Source organism: Xenopus laevis, chromosome 8L, assembly GCF_017654675.1.
Source record: "Xenopus laevis strain J_2021 chromosome 8L, Xenopus_laevis_v10.1, whole genome shotgun sequence".
In the NCBI taxonomy this organism is placed as follows: domain Eukaryota; kingdom Metazoa; phylum Chordata; class Amphibia; order Anura; family Pipidae; genus Xenopus; species Xenopus laevis.
Window position 1 is genome coordinate 91,791,053 of NC_054385.1, and position 16,610 is coordinate 91,807,662.

The 16,610-nt window shown below is 39.9% G+C and overlaps 1 protein-coding gene and 1 long non-coding RNA gene across 4 annotated transcripts; both read left to right on the forward strand.

Annotated features, from left to right (window-relative positions):
- Positions 1-409: 409 nt before the first annotated feature.
- LOC121397308 (piggyBac transposable element-derived protein 4-like) lies at positions 410-2,194 on the forward strand. The gene has a single exon (XM_041573926.1). It carries the CDS (start codon positions 410-412, stop codon positions 2,192-2,194), a length of 1,785 nt encoding a protein of 594 aa, XP_041429860.1.
- A 1,221-nt stretch (positions 2,195-3,415) lies between these two features.
- On the forward strand, positions 3,416-5,642 carry LOC121396864. Of its 3 annotated transcripts, none has more exons than XR_005963219.1 (3): positions 3,416-3,693; positions 4,102-4,181; positions 5,602-5,642. It is a non-coding gene; the product is annotated as an uncharacterized LOC121396864 (long non-coding RNA). The 3 variants fall into 3 exon arrangements; XR_005963218.1 differs by lacking the exon at positions 5,602-5,642 and adding an exon at positions 5,217-5,250; XR_005963217.1 differs by lacking the exon at positions 5,602-5,642 and adding an exon at positions 4,832-4,882.
- Positions 5,643-16,610: the final 10,968 nt, after the last annotated feature.

Sequence of the window (16,610 nt, forward strand, 5' to 3'; positions counted from 1 at the left end):
TGGTCATATAGTTATATTACTGTTCATTATTGCTGTTTCTGTTCATAGTTTGTAAAACCTGTCCATATTGTTGTGTAACTAGTGATCAGGTAATAATCACTGTTCAATCTGTTGATTTTTGATTGAAGTTGTTGGTTGATAGGTGTTTTATTAGCTGTTTATTGTAAGTACTATAAATTAGTGTGGTTTCTGTTCCTAGAACGTTCTAGGGAGTTTAGAGGTTGACCTTTTTTTCTTTGCCAGATTTGTTTATATTAAGTTTTTTTTTCTTCTATAGTCTCTGCCTTGGTGAGTAGAGTAGGCTGTCAGCCTTTTTTTTTTTTTTTTTTTGACTGCAGATCCCATTTCTGATTACTTTGTTTACTGTACTGTATTTCACTGATTGTAAGCTATAGATTTTGTTGGCAACATGGCCAAAAGGTTTTTTTCAGCTGAAGAGGCAGCTGCTCTGTGCATGGCATCTAGCTCAGAGGAGTTTAGTGACTCTGACTCTGATTCTGAGTATGTGCCATCAGATAGTGACTCGTCTACTGACGAGTCACCAGGTGGGAGTAGCAGCACCGTTACTGCCCTTGAGGAGGCCATGGAGCTTGAGCAGGATTTGGATGATCAGGTTGATCAGGGTGTTGAGGATGAGGGAGAGGGCGATAGGGCTGATGCTGCAGCTGGAGGAGAGCCTGCGTGGGGGCCTCCTGGTAATTTTCATCCTGAAATCCCCCCATTTACTGCAGTCTCAGGTGTAAAGGTGGACACCAGAAATTTCGAACCAATTGATTATTTCCAATTATTTTTGACGGAGGCCATCCTACAGGATATGGTCCTCTATACGAATTTGTATGCCGAGCAACATCTTGCCCAAAATCCCCTACCCAGATATGCTCGAGCACATGCGTGGCATCCCACAGATGTTAACGAGATCAAGAGGTTTGTGGGCCTCACTTTAGCAATGGGTCTCGTAAAAGCTCATTCTTTGGAGTCCTACTGGGATACAACTACAGTGTTGTCTATCCCTGTTTTTTCAGCCACGATGCCCAGAAACCGGTATCAGCTACTGCTCCGGTTTCTTCATTTCAACAACAATGCCACTGCTGTACCCCCTAATGAGCCGGGACATGACAGGCTACATAAATTGAGGCCCCTTATAGATAGCCTGTCACAGCGCTTTGGAGAAGTGTACACCCCCTCCAAAAATATTTGTATAGATGAATCACTTCTCCTCTTCAAAGGGCGCATAAAATTCCGGCAGTACATCCCAAGCAAACGTGCCCGCTATGGGATCAAATTTTATAAGCTCTGCGAAAGCAGCTCGGGGTACACCAGTTTTTTTATGATTTACGAGGGCAAGGACTCCCAATTGGACCCCCCTGGTTGTCCCCTTGACCTGACTGTCAGTGGCAAAATTGTATGGGAGCTCATCACTCCACTTCTGGGCCGAGGTTACCACTTATATGTGGATAACTTTTATACAAGCATCCTCCTATTCAGAACCCTTTATTGCTTGGACACCCTAGCCTGTGGCACTGTAAATCGTAACCGAAAAGGTTTGCCCAGGGATCTGATAACCAAAAAATTGAGTCGTGGAGAAATTTATGCCCTGCGAAATGATGAGCTCCTTGCCATCCAATACCGCGACACAAGAAATGTATTCATGCTGACGACAATCCACGACGCGTCAGTAATTGCAGAACAGAGAGTTGGCAGGCCCCCTAAAAACAAACCTCTCTGTTGCAAAGAATACAGTAAGAACATGGGTGGTGTTGATAGAACCGATCAAGTCCAACATTACTACAACGCCACCCGGAAAACAAGGGCCTGGTACAAAAAAGTTGGTATTTATTTGATTCAAGTGGCCCTTCGAAATTCCTATGTTGTGTATAAAGCAGCAGTACCAGGCCCCAAATTGTCATATTATAAGTACCAGCTGCAGATAATCCCTGCCCTGTTGTTTGGTGGTGTAGAGGAGGTAGTGCCCGAGATGCCTGCTAGTGACAATGTCGCCCGATTGCTTGGGAAGCACTTTATCGACACTCTTCCACCCACTCCTGGCAAGCAATTTGCACAAAAAGCTTGCAAAGTGTGCCGCAAAAGGGGTATCAGACGAGATACACGGTACTATTGCCCAAAGTGCCCTCGCAACCCTGGGTTATGTTTCAAACCATGTTTTGAAATATACCATACGCAGCTACACTATTGAAATATAAATTGTTGTGTGCACTGATTGGCTATACTGTATAACAAGAATTGGTATCCCCTTTGGAAATTGTATATTGTATGCATTTGGTTTATATGTGTTCAGGGCAATAGTAGGATTTTTCTTTTGTTTTTAGTTTGGTGTTTTTTTCCCTGCTGCACTGGGAGGTGTAGTTATTTGAGGTGTAGGTGAAGGACAAGGGCGCCTAAAAATGTGTGGTGCGTGATGACTCTTGAGATAATTTCATCTTGCCTGCTGATGATTTCGTCTCTCTGATGCCACATATGTTTCTTTACTGATACCTCATAAGCTCACATTTCAGTGCAGTTGCTAACGCTGTATTTCTGAGCAACATATTAAAGTTTTACTAGTATATTAGGTTTCCCTAGAATCTTGGTTAGTAGGGGCTTCAGCTTTTTTTGTAAAGTAATCTTGGCACATTCAGGGTTTGCAGTTCTGCAAATAAAGTTATGGTTTACTGGCAGATGTAGACAGATGGCGTTTCAAACTTTTAGGATAGGTTTAGGGCAGAGACACATGGTCAGATTCGGGGAGATTAGTCGCCCGGCGACAAATCTCCTCTTCTTTGGGGCGACTAAAATCCCCAAACTGCCTTCCCCTGCCTTCCCACCGGCTAGAATGTAAATCGCCGAGGGGATGACACTTGGAGTGCTTTGTTTTCCGAAGTCACCCGAAGTTGCCTCTTGAGGAAACTTCGGAAAATGAAGCGCTCCGAGTGCCATCCCGCCGTGGATTTAAATTCTAGTCTAGGGAAGGCAGGGGAAGGTAGTTTGGGGAGATTAGTCGACCCAAAGAAGAGGAGATTTGTTTGCGGGTGACTAATCTCCCCGAATATGACCATGCGTCTCTGCCCTAAACCTATCCTAAAAGTTTGAAATGCCATCTGTCCACATCTGCAGAGTTTTGTTTAGGCTAGGTTTAGGGCAGAGACACATGGTCAGATTAGGGGAGATTAGTTGCCCGGCGACAAATCTCCTTCTTTGGGGTGACTAATCTCCCCAAACTGCCTTCCCACCGGCTAGAATGTAAATCGCAGACGGGATGACACTTGGAGTGCTTTGTTTTCCGAAGTCACCCGAAGTTGCCTCATGAGGAAACTTCGGACGACTTCGGAAAATGAAGCGCTCAGAGTGCCATCCCGCCGTGGATTTAAATTCTAGTCTAGGGAAGGCAGTTTGGGGAGATTAGTCACCCCAAAGAAGAGGAGATTTGTCGCCGGGCAACTAATCTCCCTGAATCTGACCAAGTGTCTCTGCCTTTAGGGTCAGCTTCTTATATAGCCATTATATTCTTTACTTTACCACTTTTGTTGTGGTGGTGTAGCCTACGGAGGTTGGTTGTTTTCCATAAATGTGCAGATTTAGTGTTCTAAAAGTACCTTCCCCCCCCCCTAAAAAAAAAGCGAAGAAAAAACAGCACTGCCGATGACATGAGTACGGATGAAACAAAAGGTCCAAAGAAGCTCCACTAAACTGATATAGGTAAGTAACTTTTTATTACTCGTCTTTGGGGAAATTGGAGAGAAATCAAATGATGAATCTGTAACCGTGTAATTCTGTGAAGAATAGCCTTCAGAAGTTTGTATATACAATGGCAAGGACAGCACTTCTACAAAACTAAAGGTGTGTATGTTCAGTACTTATACAATTTGTGGGGTATTTCACAGGTAATGGGGGAAAATCTGCAAGATGTCATCTTGAGCGCACAACCCCAAATTTAGCTATTGCCTCAGTTTTAGGGTGTTTGGTTTCTGCCTCTTTAGATGCACCCATATATGTGGGGTATCTTTTTGTTCAGTAGAAGTTGAAGACTGAGATTTAGTAGGTTTTTTTAGTTGCCATGGCAATTTTGGCGGGAAATCTAACTTTGGAACTTTTTTTTTTTTTCAGGTCAAACCGCATTTCTACGGAGAACTACGCCCACAGATCTGCATGTTGGAAGCAAGGAAGGCGCCACTGAGTAACTGCAGGTGTGCACTTTCAAGGCATATATAGTTTGGGGGGTATTTTAGATGTAAGGTGTGTTTAGACTGAAAAACTGTAAGGTGTGCACAACCCAAAATATAGCTATTGTACCAGTTTAGGGTGTTTGGAGACTGGGTCGTTAGGTGCAACCATACATGTGGGGTATCATTTTATTCAGAAGAAGTTCTACATTGATGTTAAGTAGGTTTCTTTTAGTTGTCATGGCAATACTGGGGAGAAATCTGATTTTGGATGATTTTTTCTTTATTTCCCGCCAAACTTCAAATTCTATGGAGAACTCTGTCCACAGTTCTGCATGTAGGAAAGTAAGGATGGTGATACTTAATAGCTGCAGGTGTGCACTTTCAAGGAATATATAGTTTGTGGGGGTATTTCACAGGTAAGGGGGTGTTTAGACTAAAGAAATGCAAGGTGTGCACTTCGAGCGCAGCCCCAAATCTTCCATCTGAAATTGCCTTTGTGTATTGACCTTGTTTTGGGGTGTTTAGAGGCCGCACCTCTAAGTGCACCCATGCATGTGTGGTATCGTTTTGTTCAGGACAAGTTGCAGATTGATATTTGGTAGGTTTTTGTAGTTTTCATGGGAATTTTGGGGAGAAATCTAACTTTGTCTCAAATTTTTTCTTTATTTTAGGCTAAACTGCAAGCTACTACGGGGTGTTGCGACCACAATTCTCCACGTACGAAGGAAAGGATGACGCCGCTGAATAGCTGCAGGTGTGCACTTTTTAGGAATATATGGTTTGTGGGGGGTATTTCACAGGTAAGTGGGTGTTTAGGCTGGGAAACTCCAAGGTGTGCACTTCGAGCGCAGCCCCAAATCTTCCAGCTGAAATTGCCTTTGTGTATTGACCTTGTTTTGGGGTGTTTAGAGGCCGCACCTCTAAGTGCACCCATGCATGTGTGGTATCGTTTTGTTCAGGACAAGTTGCAGATTGATATTTGGTAGGTTTTTTGTAGTTTTCATGGGAATTTTGGGGAGAAATCTAACTTTGTCTCAATTTTTTTCTTTATTTTAGGCTAAACCGCAAGCTACTACGGGGTGCTGCGACCACAATTCTCCACGTACGAAGGAAAGGATGACGCCGCTGAATAGCTGCAGGTGTGCACTTTTTAGGAATATATGGTTTGTGGGGGGTATTTCACAGGTAAGTGGGTGTTTAGGCTGGGAAACTCCAAGGTGTGCACTTCGAGCGCAGCCCCAAATCTTCCAGCTGAAATTGCCTTTGTGTATTGACCTTGTTTTGGGGTGTTTAGAGGCCGCACCTCTAAGTGCACCCATGCATGTGTGGTATCGTTTTGTTCAGGACAAGTTGCAGATTGATATTTGGTAGGTTTTTTGTAGTTTTCATGGGAATTTTGGGGAGAAATCTAACTTTGTCTCAATTTTTTTCTTTATTTTAGGCTAAACCGCAAGCTACTACGGGGTGCTGTGACCACAATTCTCCACGTACGAAGGAAAGGATGACGCCGCTGAATAGCTGCAGGTGTGCACTTTTTAGGAATATATGGTTTGTGGGGGGTATTTCACAGGTAAGTGGGTGTTTAGGCTGGGAAACTCCAAGGTGTGCACTTCGAGCGCAGCCCCAAATCTTCCAGCTGAAATTGCCTTTGTGTATTGACCTTGTTTTGGGGTGTTTAGAGGCCGCGCCTCTAAGTGCACCCATGCATGTGTGGTATCGTTTTGTTCAGGACAAGTTGCAGATTGATATTTGGTAGGTTTTTTGTAGTTTTCATGGGAATTTTGGGGAGAAATCTAACTTTGTCTCAATTTTTTTCTTTATTTTAGGCTAAACCGCAAGCTACTACGGGGTGCTGCGACCACAATTCTCCACGTACGAAGGAAAGGATGACGCCGCTGAATAGCTGCAGGTGTGCACTTTTTAGGAATATATGGTTTGTGGGGGGTATTTCACAGGTAAGTGGGTGTTTAGGCTGGGAAACTCCAAGGTGTGCACTTCGAGCGCAGCCCCAAATCTTCCAGCTGAAATTGCCTTTGTGTATTGAGCTTGTTTTGGGGTGTTTAGAGGCCGCACCTCTAAGTGCACCCATGCATGTGTGGTATCGTTTTGTTCAGGACAAGTTGCAGATTGATATTTGGTAGGTTTTTTGTAGTTTTCATGGGAATTTTGGGGAGAAATCTAACTTTGTCTCAATTTTTTTCTTTATTTTAGGCTAAACCGCAAGCTACTACGGGGTGCTGCGACCACAATTCTCCACGTACGAAGGAAAGGATGACGCCGCTGAATAGCTGCAGGTGTGCACTTTTTAGGAATATATGGTTTGTGGGGGGTATTTCACAGGTAAGTGGGTGTTTAGGCTAGGAAACTCCAAGGTGTGCACTTCGAGCGCAGCCCCAAATCTTCCAGCTGAAATTGCCTTTGTGTATTGACCTTGTTTTGGGGTGTTTAGAGGCCGCACCTCTAAGTGCACCCATGCATGTGTGGTATCGTTTTGTTCAGGACAAGTTGCAGATTGATATTTGGTAGGTTTTTTGTAGTTTTCATGGGAATTTTGGGGAGAAATCTAACTTTGTCTCGATTTTTTTCTTTATTTTAGGCTAAACCGCAAGCTACTACGGGGTGCTGCGACCACAATTCTCCACGTACGAAGGAAAGGATGATGCCGCTGAATAGCTGCAGGTGTGCACTTTTTAGGAATATATGGTTTGTGGGGGTATTTCACAGGTAAGTGGGTGTTTAGGCTAGGAAACTCCAAGGTGTGCACTTCGAGCGCAGCCCCAAATCTTCCAGCTGAAATTGCCTTTGTGTATTGACCTTGTTTTGGGGTGTTTAGAGGCCGCACCTCTAAGTGCACCCATGCATGTGTGGTATCGTTTTGTTCAGGACAAGTTGCAGATTGATATTTGGTAGGTTTTTTGTAGTTTTCATGGGAATTTTGGGGAGAAATCTAACTTTGTCTCAATTTTTTTCTTTATTTTAGGCTAAACCGCAAGCTACTACGGGGTGCTGCGACCACAATTCTCCACGTACGAAGGAAAGGATGACGCCGCTGAATAGCTGCAGGTGTGCACTTTTTAGGAATATATGGTTTGTGGGGGGTATTTCACAGGTAAGTGGGTGTTTAGGCTGGGAAACTCCAAGGTGTGCACTTCGAGCGCAGCCCCAAATCTTCCAGCTGAAATTGCCTTTGTGTATTGACCTTGTTTTGGGGTGTTTAGAGGCCGCACCTCTAAGTGCACCCATGCATGTGTGGTATCGTTTTGTTCAGGACAAGTTGCAGATTGATATTTGGTAGGTTTTTTGTAGTTTTCATGGGAATTTTGGGGAGAAATCTAACTTTGTCTCAAATTTTTTCTTTATTTTAGGCTAAACCGCAAGCTACTACGGGGTGCTGCGACCACAATTCTCCACGTACGAAGGAAAGGATGATGCCGCTGAATAGCTGCAGGTGTGCACTTTTTAGGAATATATGGTTTGTGGGGGGTATTTCACAGGTAAGTGGGTGTTTAGGCTGGGAAACTCCAAGGTGTGCACTTCGAGCGCAGCCCCAAATCTTCCAGCTGAAATTGCCTTTGTGTATTGACCTTGTTTTGGGGTGTTTAGAGGCCGCGCCTCTAAGTGCACCCCTGCATGTGTGGTATCGTTTTGTTCAGGACAAGTTGCAGATTGATATTTGGTAAGGTTTTTGTAGTTTTCATGGGAATTTTGGGGAGAAATCTAACTTTGTCTCAATTTTTTTCTTTATTTTAGGCTAAACCGCAAGCTACTACGGGGTGCTGCGACCACAATTCTCCACATATAAAGAAAAGGATGACGCCGCTGAATAGCTGCAGATGTTTACTTTTTAGGAATATATAGTTCGTGGGGGGTATTTCACAGGTGGGGGGTGTTTAGGCTGGGAAACTCCAAGGTGTGCACTTAGAACGCAGCCCCAAATTTTCCAGCTGAAATTGCCTTTGTGTATTGGCCCTGTTTTGGGGTGTTTGGAGGCCGCGTCTCTAGGTGCACCCCTGCATGTGTGGTATTGTTTTGTTCGGGACAATTTTTTCTTTCATATCTGGCTTCATTGAAAATTTTTATTGGATATTTTTTTCTCAAATGGAATTTTGACCTTGTGACTGTGTTAGTGTTTCAGAAAAAAATTAAAAACTTGAAAAGTATTGTTGAGTTTTATGGTGGTTTGTGTGACGGCGACTACATTTACAGAAAAAACTACACCACGTCTAAAAACCTAGAAGTATGCTGTTTCTAAAAATACCAAACTTATGGGGGTATTTAACGTCTATCATTAGATACACCACGTTAACAGAGAGGTACACAGAGAGGTTTTGTTTTGAGGTAAAATTGTACAAAATGCGGTTTCATTATTGGGGTGTCCTGTGGACAAGAAAAGTGGGATACCAATATGTATTTGGTATCGTTGGATTCAGCAGAATCAGGGCTTTTACAAACAGTAATGTTTTTATCAGCATACGTAATATATCTTGGAAAAAAGACACAAAATGTAAGTACTTTTTTCTTTATTTCACTTTTTTTTTACATATTTCACTCAAAATTTTTGTTACATCTCCAGAATAAGTAAAAAAATTTTTTACAGCGTTCAAGCCAAGATCGTTACAAAAAAAACAATATATAATTTGCCATATTTCGTGTAGGTTTTCTTGTCAAAAAACCTAACTAAATGCAATGAGTTCAAAATGTCTGAAAACTGCTTGGCAGTAGACGTTCACTTATGGAACATATCGGCTGGCAGTTAAAGGGTTAAATGCCCCGAGAGACATTTTATGCTGTCTACACAGTTTCTCCCTGAAGGAGGAGATTATACAGAAAGCTAAAGTCATGAGAAACATGGAATATGAAAAAAATACAATACAGGTGTTCCAGGACCTCTCACGAACAACTTTGTTTAAAAGGAGACTTCTGAAACCCTTAACAACCAGATTACAGGAGGATAAAATACTCTACAGATGGGGTTTTCCGTTTTCCCTTACTGCCCATAAAGACGGTATAACGGCAGTTATGCGCTTTCCTGCGGATACAGAATCCTTCTTGAAGAAACTACATATAACAGATATGGACTTGCCGGGATGGTTCCCAGATCCAGCGGAGGTTGCGTTACTCCCACATGAATTAGAAGGAGAATGGACAACACCTACGACTTCTAAGCGATATTAATGTTGATTAATATAAGGACTTGAGGATACACAAGTATAAACGTTCACCATAAACCTTTTTTTTTTTCCTCTTTTTCTCTCTCTCTCTCTCATCCCACCTAAAGACTACTTAGCGTCACTATGTCAGGAAAAATATGGATCACAAGCAAGGATATTAAGACTACCTTGATCATAGGACTGCAAGTATTATCAAGCTTTTTTCTTTTGGGATGATGTTTTGATGGGGGAGGGGGAGGGGGAGAGGAAGGATGTGAGAATATGAGATATTGCTTTAAGCTACTATAGATTTTTTTTTTCTCTTTTTCTCACAGAATTATTTAGTTAGTATGCATTGTTACTGTTTATGGTGTAGTAATGATTCATTTAAGGTTGATTTATAAACTGAATTACGGGCACTATACATTGTTTCCCTTTTCACTTTCACTATGATATATTACTTTGAATAGAAATGTACATAGCAGGCTGAGGGTGACCAGATGGTGGGGATTACCATAGTCGCTCTGCTGTTAAACTAACTACCCCCACTCAACCACATACCCCCTCAAATTAGGTGCAGTGCACCCTAGCCGCGGATAAATTAATACAGTTCAGGGACTGTACCCTGACTAGCCTCTTGCGGCATAAGTAAACCCTTCCCACCTTCTCCTTTCTTCCCCCCCCTCGGTCCACTATATCTACTACTATGAAGCCAACAAATGTCACCTTTGACGAAACAACAAATATGGAAGGGAATATACTCTCCCTTAATGTGAACGGCTTGAACGAACCAGTTAAACGTACCCAGGTATTCCAACTATGCAGAAAACAGAAGGCCTCAATAATTATGATGCAGGAAACCCATTTTAAACAGGATCACATGCCTATGCTTCAAGTAAAGCATTATCCCCTAATCTATACAAGCAATAACCCGGCAAAGAAGTCATTAGGTGTGATGACTTTAATCCATAAAGATCTCCCTTTTCAGCATATAGAGACAATTACGGATAAGGAAGGCCGGTACGTCATAGTGAAAGGGAAACTTGTCGATCAACTATGTACTATTGCTAATGTATATGTCCCAAATACTGGTCAGGTAGAGTTTTTACGGAATTTTCTCACTGCTTTAGATAATTGTAGAGAAGGGTTTATCATATTGGGAGGTGACTTCAATATTACGTTGAATCCCTTAGTGGATTCGTCTTCTAAAAAAACAAACATCTCCTATAAGGGTCTAAAGGAAATCAAAAAAATTTTAGCAGACTTGCAGATTGTAGACATATGGAAGGTACTTAACCCGAAAAAAAAAGATTATACATATTTTTCGAAAGTACACTCAGTTTATTCTAGAATTGATTATATATTTGTTTCTCAATATTGGTTAAAACTATTCATAAAAGCAGACATAGGTAATATTCTTTTATCTGACCATTCGCCGGTAACGGTGAAATTTGTCTTACCAAAAACTATGAAAGCCGAATACACCTGGCGATTTAATGAGTATTTTATACATACTGAGAATAGGGTTAAACAAATTCAAACTTGGATAGAAACAATAATCCACAATAACTCCACACCAGAAGTATCTCCAAACACACTTTGGGAAACCCTCAAATGCGTTCTTCGTGGTAATTTAATGGCATTAGGTAGTAACCTAAAGAAGGAGAAAGAAAAGGAAGTTGAGGCACTGTTTAAAGAAATTGCACAATTAGAACAATCTCATAAGGAAAATATTGCACAAAAAACATTGATCGAGTTAGAATGTAAGAGGATTCAATTGAATGTGTTATTAAATCAAAAGACTCAGAAAAACTATATGAGGGCCAAGCAAAAATATTATGAGCTAGGTGATAAATGCAATAAATATTTTGCTAAAACAATCAAAAAACTACAACCACAAACACACATAATGTCCATAAAAGACAGGGAAAATAAAGTCCATCATGATACTAAGGGTATAGCGGACACTTTTTGTGACTACTATCAAACATTATATCGACTAAAAGATCAACCACCGAATAAAGAAATCCCTCATACACTAAGGGCCTTTATTGAAAACTCAGGAATACACAAAGTATCTGAAGAAATAGGTTGTGAGCTGGATTCCCCATTCACACAGAGCGAAATTGAAAAGTGTATAGATTCTCTACCACCAGGGAAAAGCCCAGGACCTGATGGTTATATTGCTCTATTTTATAAAACTTTTAAAATAGATCTAGTTCCACAATTACTTAACTACTTTAACAATATTAACAAGAACAATAAATTTCACCCGCAAGCTCAAGAAGCATACATCACCATAATACCTAAACCGGAAAAGGACCCACAACTCTGTGCAAGTTATAGACCTATTTCCTTAATCAACGTAGATCTAAAAATATACGCCAAAATAATCAGCAACAGACTAACGAGATACTTACCAGAACTGATTCATAAAGATCAGGCGGGTTTCATACCTAAGCGTGAAGGAAAAGACAACTTATTTAAAATTATATCACTGATTGAACACGCACAAAGGAAAGGGGTACCTTCGCTTATCTTAAGCACAGACGCCGAAAAGGCATTTGATAGAGTTTCCTGGTCTTTTTTAAAACAAACTCTGCATAGTTTTGGTTTTGGTCCTATAATGATACAAAGAATTATGGCTTTATATGACAGGCCCACTGCAAGAATAAGAACTAATGGGATACTGTCCCCTACAGTACATATTAGCAATGGGACCAGGCAAGGGTGTCCGTTGTCGCCCATAGTATTTATTATGGTTATGGAAGTCCTCCTCTCTTATATCAGGAAAGATTCTGATATATCTGGGATTACGATAGGGGGTCAGGAGTACAAATGCATAGTGTTTGCAGATGATCTACTATTATATCTTACAAAACCAATAATATCTTTGCCTAAAGTTGTGAGGTTAATGGAAAATTTTGGGAAACTTTCAAATTTCAAAGTAAACTATAAAAAATCGGAAGTCTTGAACATAAATATTCCAGAGGCAAAAATACAACACCTGAAATTGAGTTTCCCCTTTAAATGGACCGGGTCAGGTATTAAATACTTGGGCATTAGAATAAGGGCAGACCTAAACAAATTATATCAGGACAATTACCCTCCACTATTGACATCTCTACAGAAATTAATAGACACGTGGGACAAGCTAAAGATGTCATGGTTCGGTAGAATTCAGGCCATAAAGATGATGCTTATGCCAAAACTTTTATATTATATTCAAGCACTTCCAATAGCGATTCCCAGTTCTTTCTTTAAAATTATTAAATCTAGGATCTCCAGATTCATCTGGGACAATAAGAAACCACGTATAAAACACACCATTTTAATAGCACCAACGGATAAAGGGGGTCTGGGACTTCCAGATTCTCATCTTTATTACATTGCCACACATCTTATTAGAATCCTAGGGTGGTCAGACACTACTACACAAAAGGAATGGAGTAAACTGGAACACTTATATGCGGCATATCCTCTAACCAACAATTTGTGGATAGATAAGGAAAACATCCCCAAAGTAGTATGGCAACACCCTCTAGTGGGAGCCACTCTTAAAGTTTGGCATAAAAATAAAACCAGATTAAGATTAACACATAACCCCCATATTCTACAACCATTATTGTTCAACCCCGAGTTCCCCCCGAGTATGGAAAGTGGTTCACTCACTAGATGGGGAAAATTGGGCGTTAGAGATACTACTCTAAAAGATTTCATGAAAACAGGAAAGATGATCCCACTCTCAGAGATACAAAAACAATGGGGCCACCATCCTAGAGACATATGGGGATACACCCAACTACACGCATATTTACAGACGAAAAAATTTTTGGACTGGGAGAGAATGGAAACAAGCTGGGAAACTATATTGTCTGCTCAAAAGATACCTAAAAAACCTCTTTCCTATTTATACAAACTTTTAATTGATAACGTGGCCTCAGGCCCTGACTCCCAGCGCCAGGAATGGGCAGAAGAACTTAATATAGAAATAACAGACTGCATGTGGAGTGATATTCTTAAATCCACTTTTCAATCTTCCAAAGCCTCCAAAACTAGGGAAGCAATGTATAAGATGGTTACCAGATGGCACTATACTCCTACAAAGCTGAAAAAATATTACTCTAATACTAATGGAATATGTTGGAGATGCAACATTCTTCAGGGTAATCATACTCATGTGTGGATAACTTGCTCTGTTATTCAGTTTTTCTGGAAGGAGGTCTTAAGCATAATAAATAAACTGACAAAACAGGAACTTGTGATAGACAAGCCCCAGACAATCTTATTCAACATAAAACAAGACTTAAAGACAACAATAAGCGACCCACTCACTCTATATTTATTACAAGCAGCCAAATCCTTAATACCTGTGAGATGGAAGTCGATAGAGTCTCCGACGATTAAAGACTGGTTAATAAGGGTAGAGGAAGTTAGACAGATGGAAGAAATGACGGCAATTTCACATAATCAAAGTAATAAATATTGGGCAATATGGCATCCATGGGTAGATTATACTAAAGCTAAATACTAATATACATAATATCTGTTTCTTCTCAAACTTGTCTTGTATAAGAGGTAAACATTGTATTGAATGTGGATAATGGATCATCCCACCCACACCTCTCCCTTCCCCCCCTCATTTTTTCTTTTTTCTGTATCCCTTTCCCTAATCTTATATACTGAAAAATATTAAATAAAGAATTGATAAAAAGAATGGCAGAGGAGCACATTTATTCAGCATCTGGAATGCAGTGTGCAATTAATGGAGACTGAGCATAGTGACTGCTGGAGAGACAGAGATCAAAGCGAGGGACAGAGGAGGAGAATGTCTGGATTTAGAACAATGGCACAAAATGCACAGACAAGAAGGGTCAATTAGGTAATTAATCCAAACAAGGAGTCAAATGTGAAAAATGGCAGGAAGATTAACACTGCAATAAAGCTGCAGGGGGTATTTAATATACAACTTTATTTAAGTTCAGTGAAATTTAGCCAAACAAAATATGCTGTATAGATCAGACCGTATACAGGTGTTCCTGAGCACCAACATAACATTAAGGGGCCCATTTACTTAGTTCGAGTGAAGGAACAGAGGAAAAATAGTTTGAATTTCGAATGTTTTTTTGGCTACTTCGACCATCGAATTGGCTACTTCGACCTTCGACAACAACCTTCGACTTCGAATTGGACGATTCGAACTAAAAATCGTTTGACTATTGGACCATTCGATAGTCGAAGTACTGTCTCTTTAAAAAATTCTTCGACCCCCTAGTTTGCCACCTATAACCTACCGAGGCCAATGTTAGCCTATGGGGAAGGTCCCCATAGGCTTCCTAACAATTTTCTGATCGAAGGAATATCCTATCGATGGATTAAAATCCTTTGATCGTTCGATCGTAGGAATAGCGCTAAATCCTTCGACTTCGATATTCGAAGTCGAAGGATTTTACTTCAACGGTCGAATATCGAATTAACCCTCGATATTCGACCCTAGGTAAATCTGCCCCTAAAGTTTTCATGTAATGTACCAGAATAGCACCAAGTACATTATGTAGTTAATGTCCCCATAAAATAAAATGAATTAGAGATTTGTGTTTTAGAGGAAATGCTTATCTCAAAACAGTAACTTGTGCTTTTTTGCTCCATTGAACCCTTATACGTAGGTTCAGCATTTTGCCATTCTCCTCCTCTGATAGATAATTGCCTTGGAGCAAGGTGTGAAGACACTGTTACATACCCCCATTTCAGCTCCCAGCGGAATATCATGCAGCGTAAAATAATTTTGACCATTATGATCATTTCATATGCCTCAGTGAGGTTAGTTGCATGTTTTTTTATGATTCTTTTTTCAAAAGATATTCTTGGTGGTATTACTGTTTCTTACAGCCTTCCAATGGATTTTTAAAGCCCCTGGTCTGCCCAAGGGTCCTATTTATCAAAGGATGAGCGCAGCTCCCATTGACTTCTATAGGACCTTGACAACTTTTACCTGGCAGAATTTTGTATTTGTCATTTTTACACAAAATAAATCTCCGATTTTTAGTGTTTTTTAAAAAATGAGAAAACCACAAATTGTTTTTGAGATTTTTGGAAAAATTCAAAATTTGATTGTTAGTTAATGACCTCCTAAGAGTTCCTTTGACTACAAGCTGGCGTAATACATGATATGATGGATAATTGGGACAATGTTTGTGGAAAGTATATCCTTATATTTATAATATTAATCAGAGCTCGGATTTTAGTGGTTTTAATGGGTTTTGAAACCACGACTAAACTCACAAAATCTAAGCCCATTTATTAACCCTCAAATTTATCTGGTTGAGGTTTTAAAGGGGAAAACGCAAATTTTTAAGAGATTTATTATATTTCAAAGCTGCTGAAATCCGAATCCGAAAATACTCCATCTCGAACCTGTCGAGGTCAAAAAAAAAATTAGCTCAATTGATGGAAGGGAGTTTGGTCCACTGTTTCATAAAAAAATTGAGATTAATTTGAGTTTTAGTAAATAACCCCCTTAAACTACAAATGTCATGACATTTATTAAAAAGTCTGAATGAAAAAAAGTATGAAGGGAAAATTATGCTGAACAAAGCTGAAATATCAAATTTTTAGAGCTTTTAAAAAAACTAGAAAACAATGAGTTTTTAGAGATTTGTGGAAAATGGGCCCAGTCGAGTGTGCTCTGTGTGTATTTTAAAGGCCAGATCAATGACAGATGTACTTAATATGCATAAATGTTGTGGATTTCACTTCCATTTACTAATTTGACCAACCATAAAGTGGGCCATTATGTTGGATTGGATATGTACATCATAGTGTCCAATAACATCCATGTCTATCTGATATTCTTTTTGAATATGTGAATTTATATGACTGAATCCTCGATCTCCTTATATAAATTGGTTACCTTACATGACAGTTTACATTGTTCAGAATTATATTAAAAATAGGAAAGTACCCCGTCTGTAACGTTTCAATTAATGTCTAGCAATCGATTAAATCCCTTGAATTAGAAAAAGTGAGTATCTTAAAGTGCAGCCAACTCATAAATATTAAATATAAATATATAGTGCCAATGAGTGCATCTATCCAGTAGGTGTTGCCCAATTAATAACCTTCAATTCATAAACAATTCATGATTGAGCCCAAATAAATAAAGTTAAAAATGGCCAAAGTTCATTAAGAAGGTGCAATTAGTATTGGACAAGGTGCTTATAGATTAAATGAATTGATATTCTAAAAAACCATATCAATGAATATCAATTCATTTAACCTTCCTATTTTTAATATAATTCTG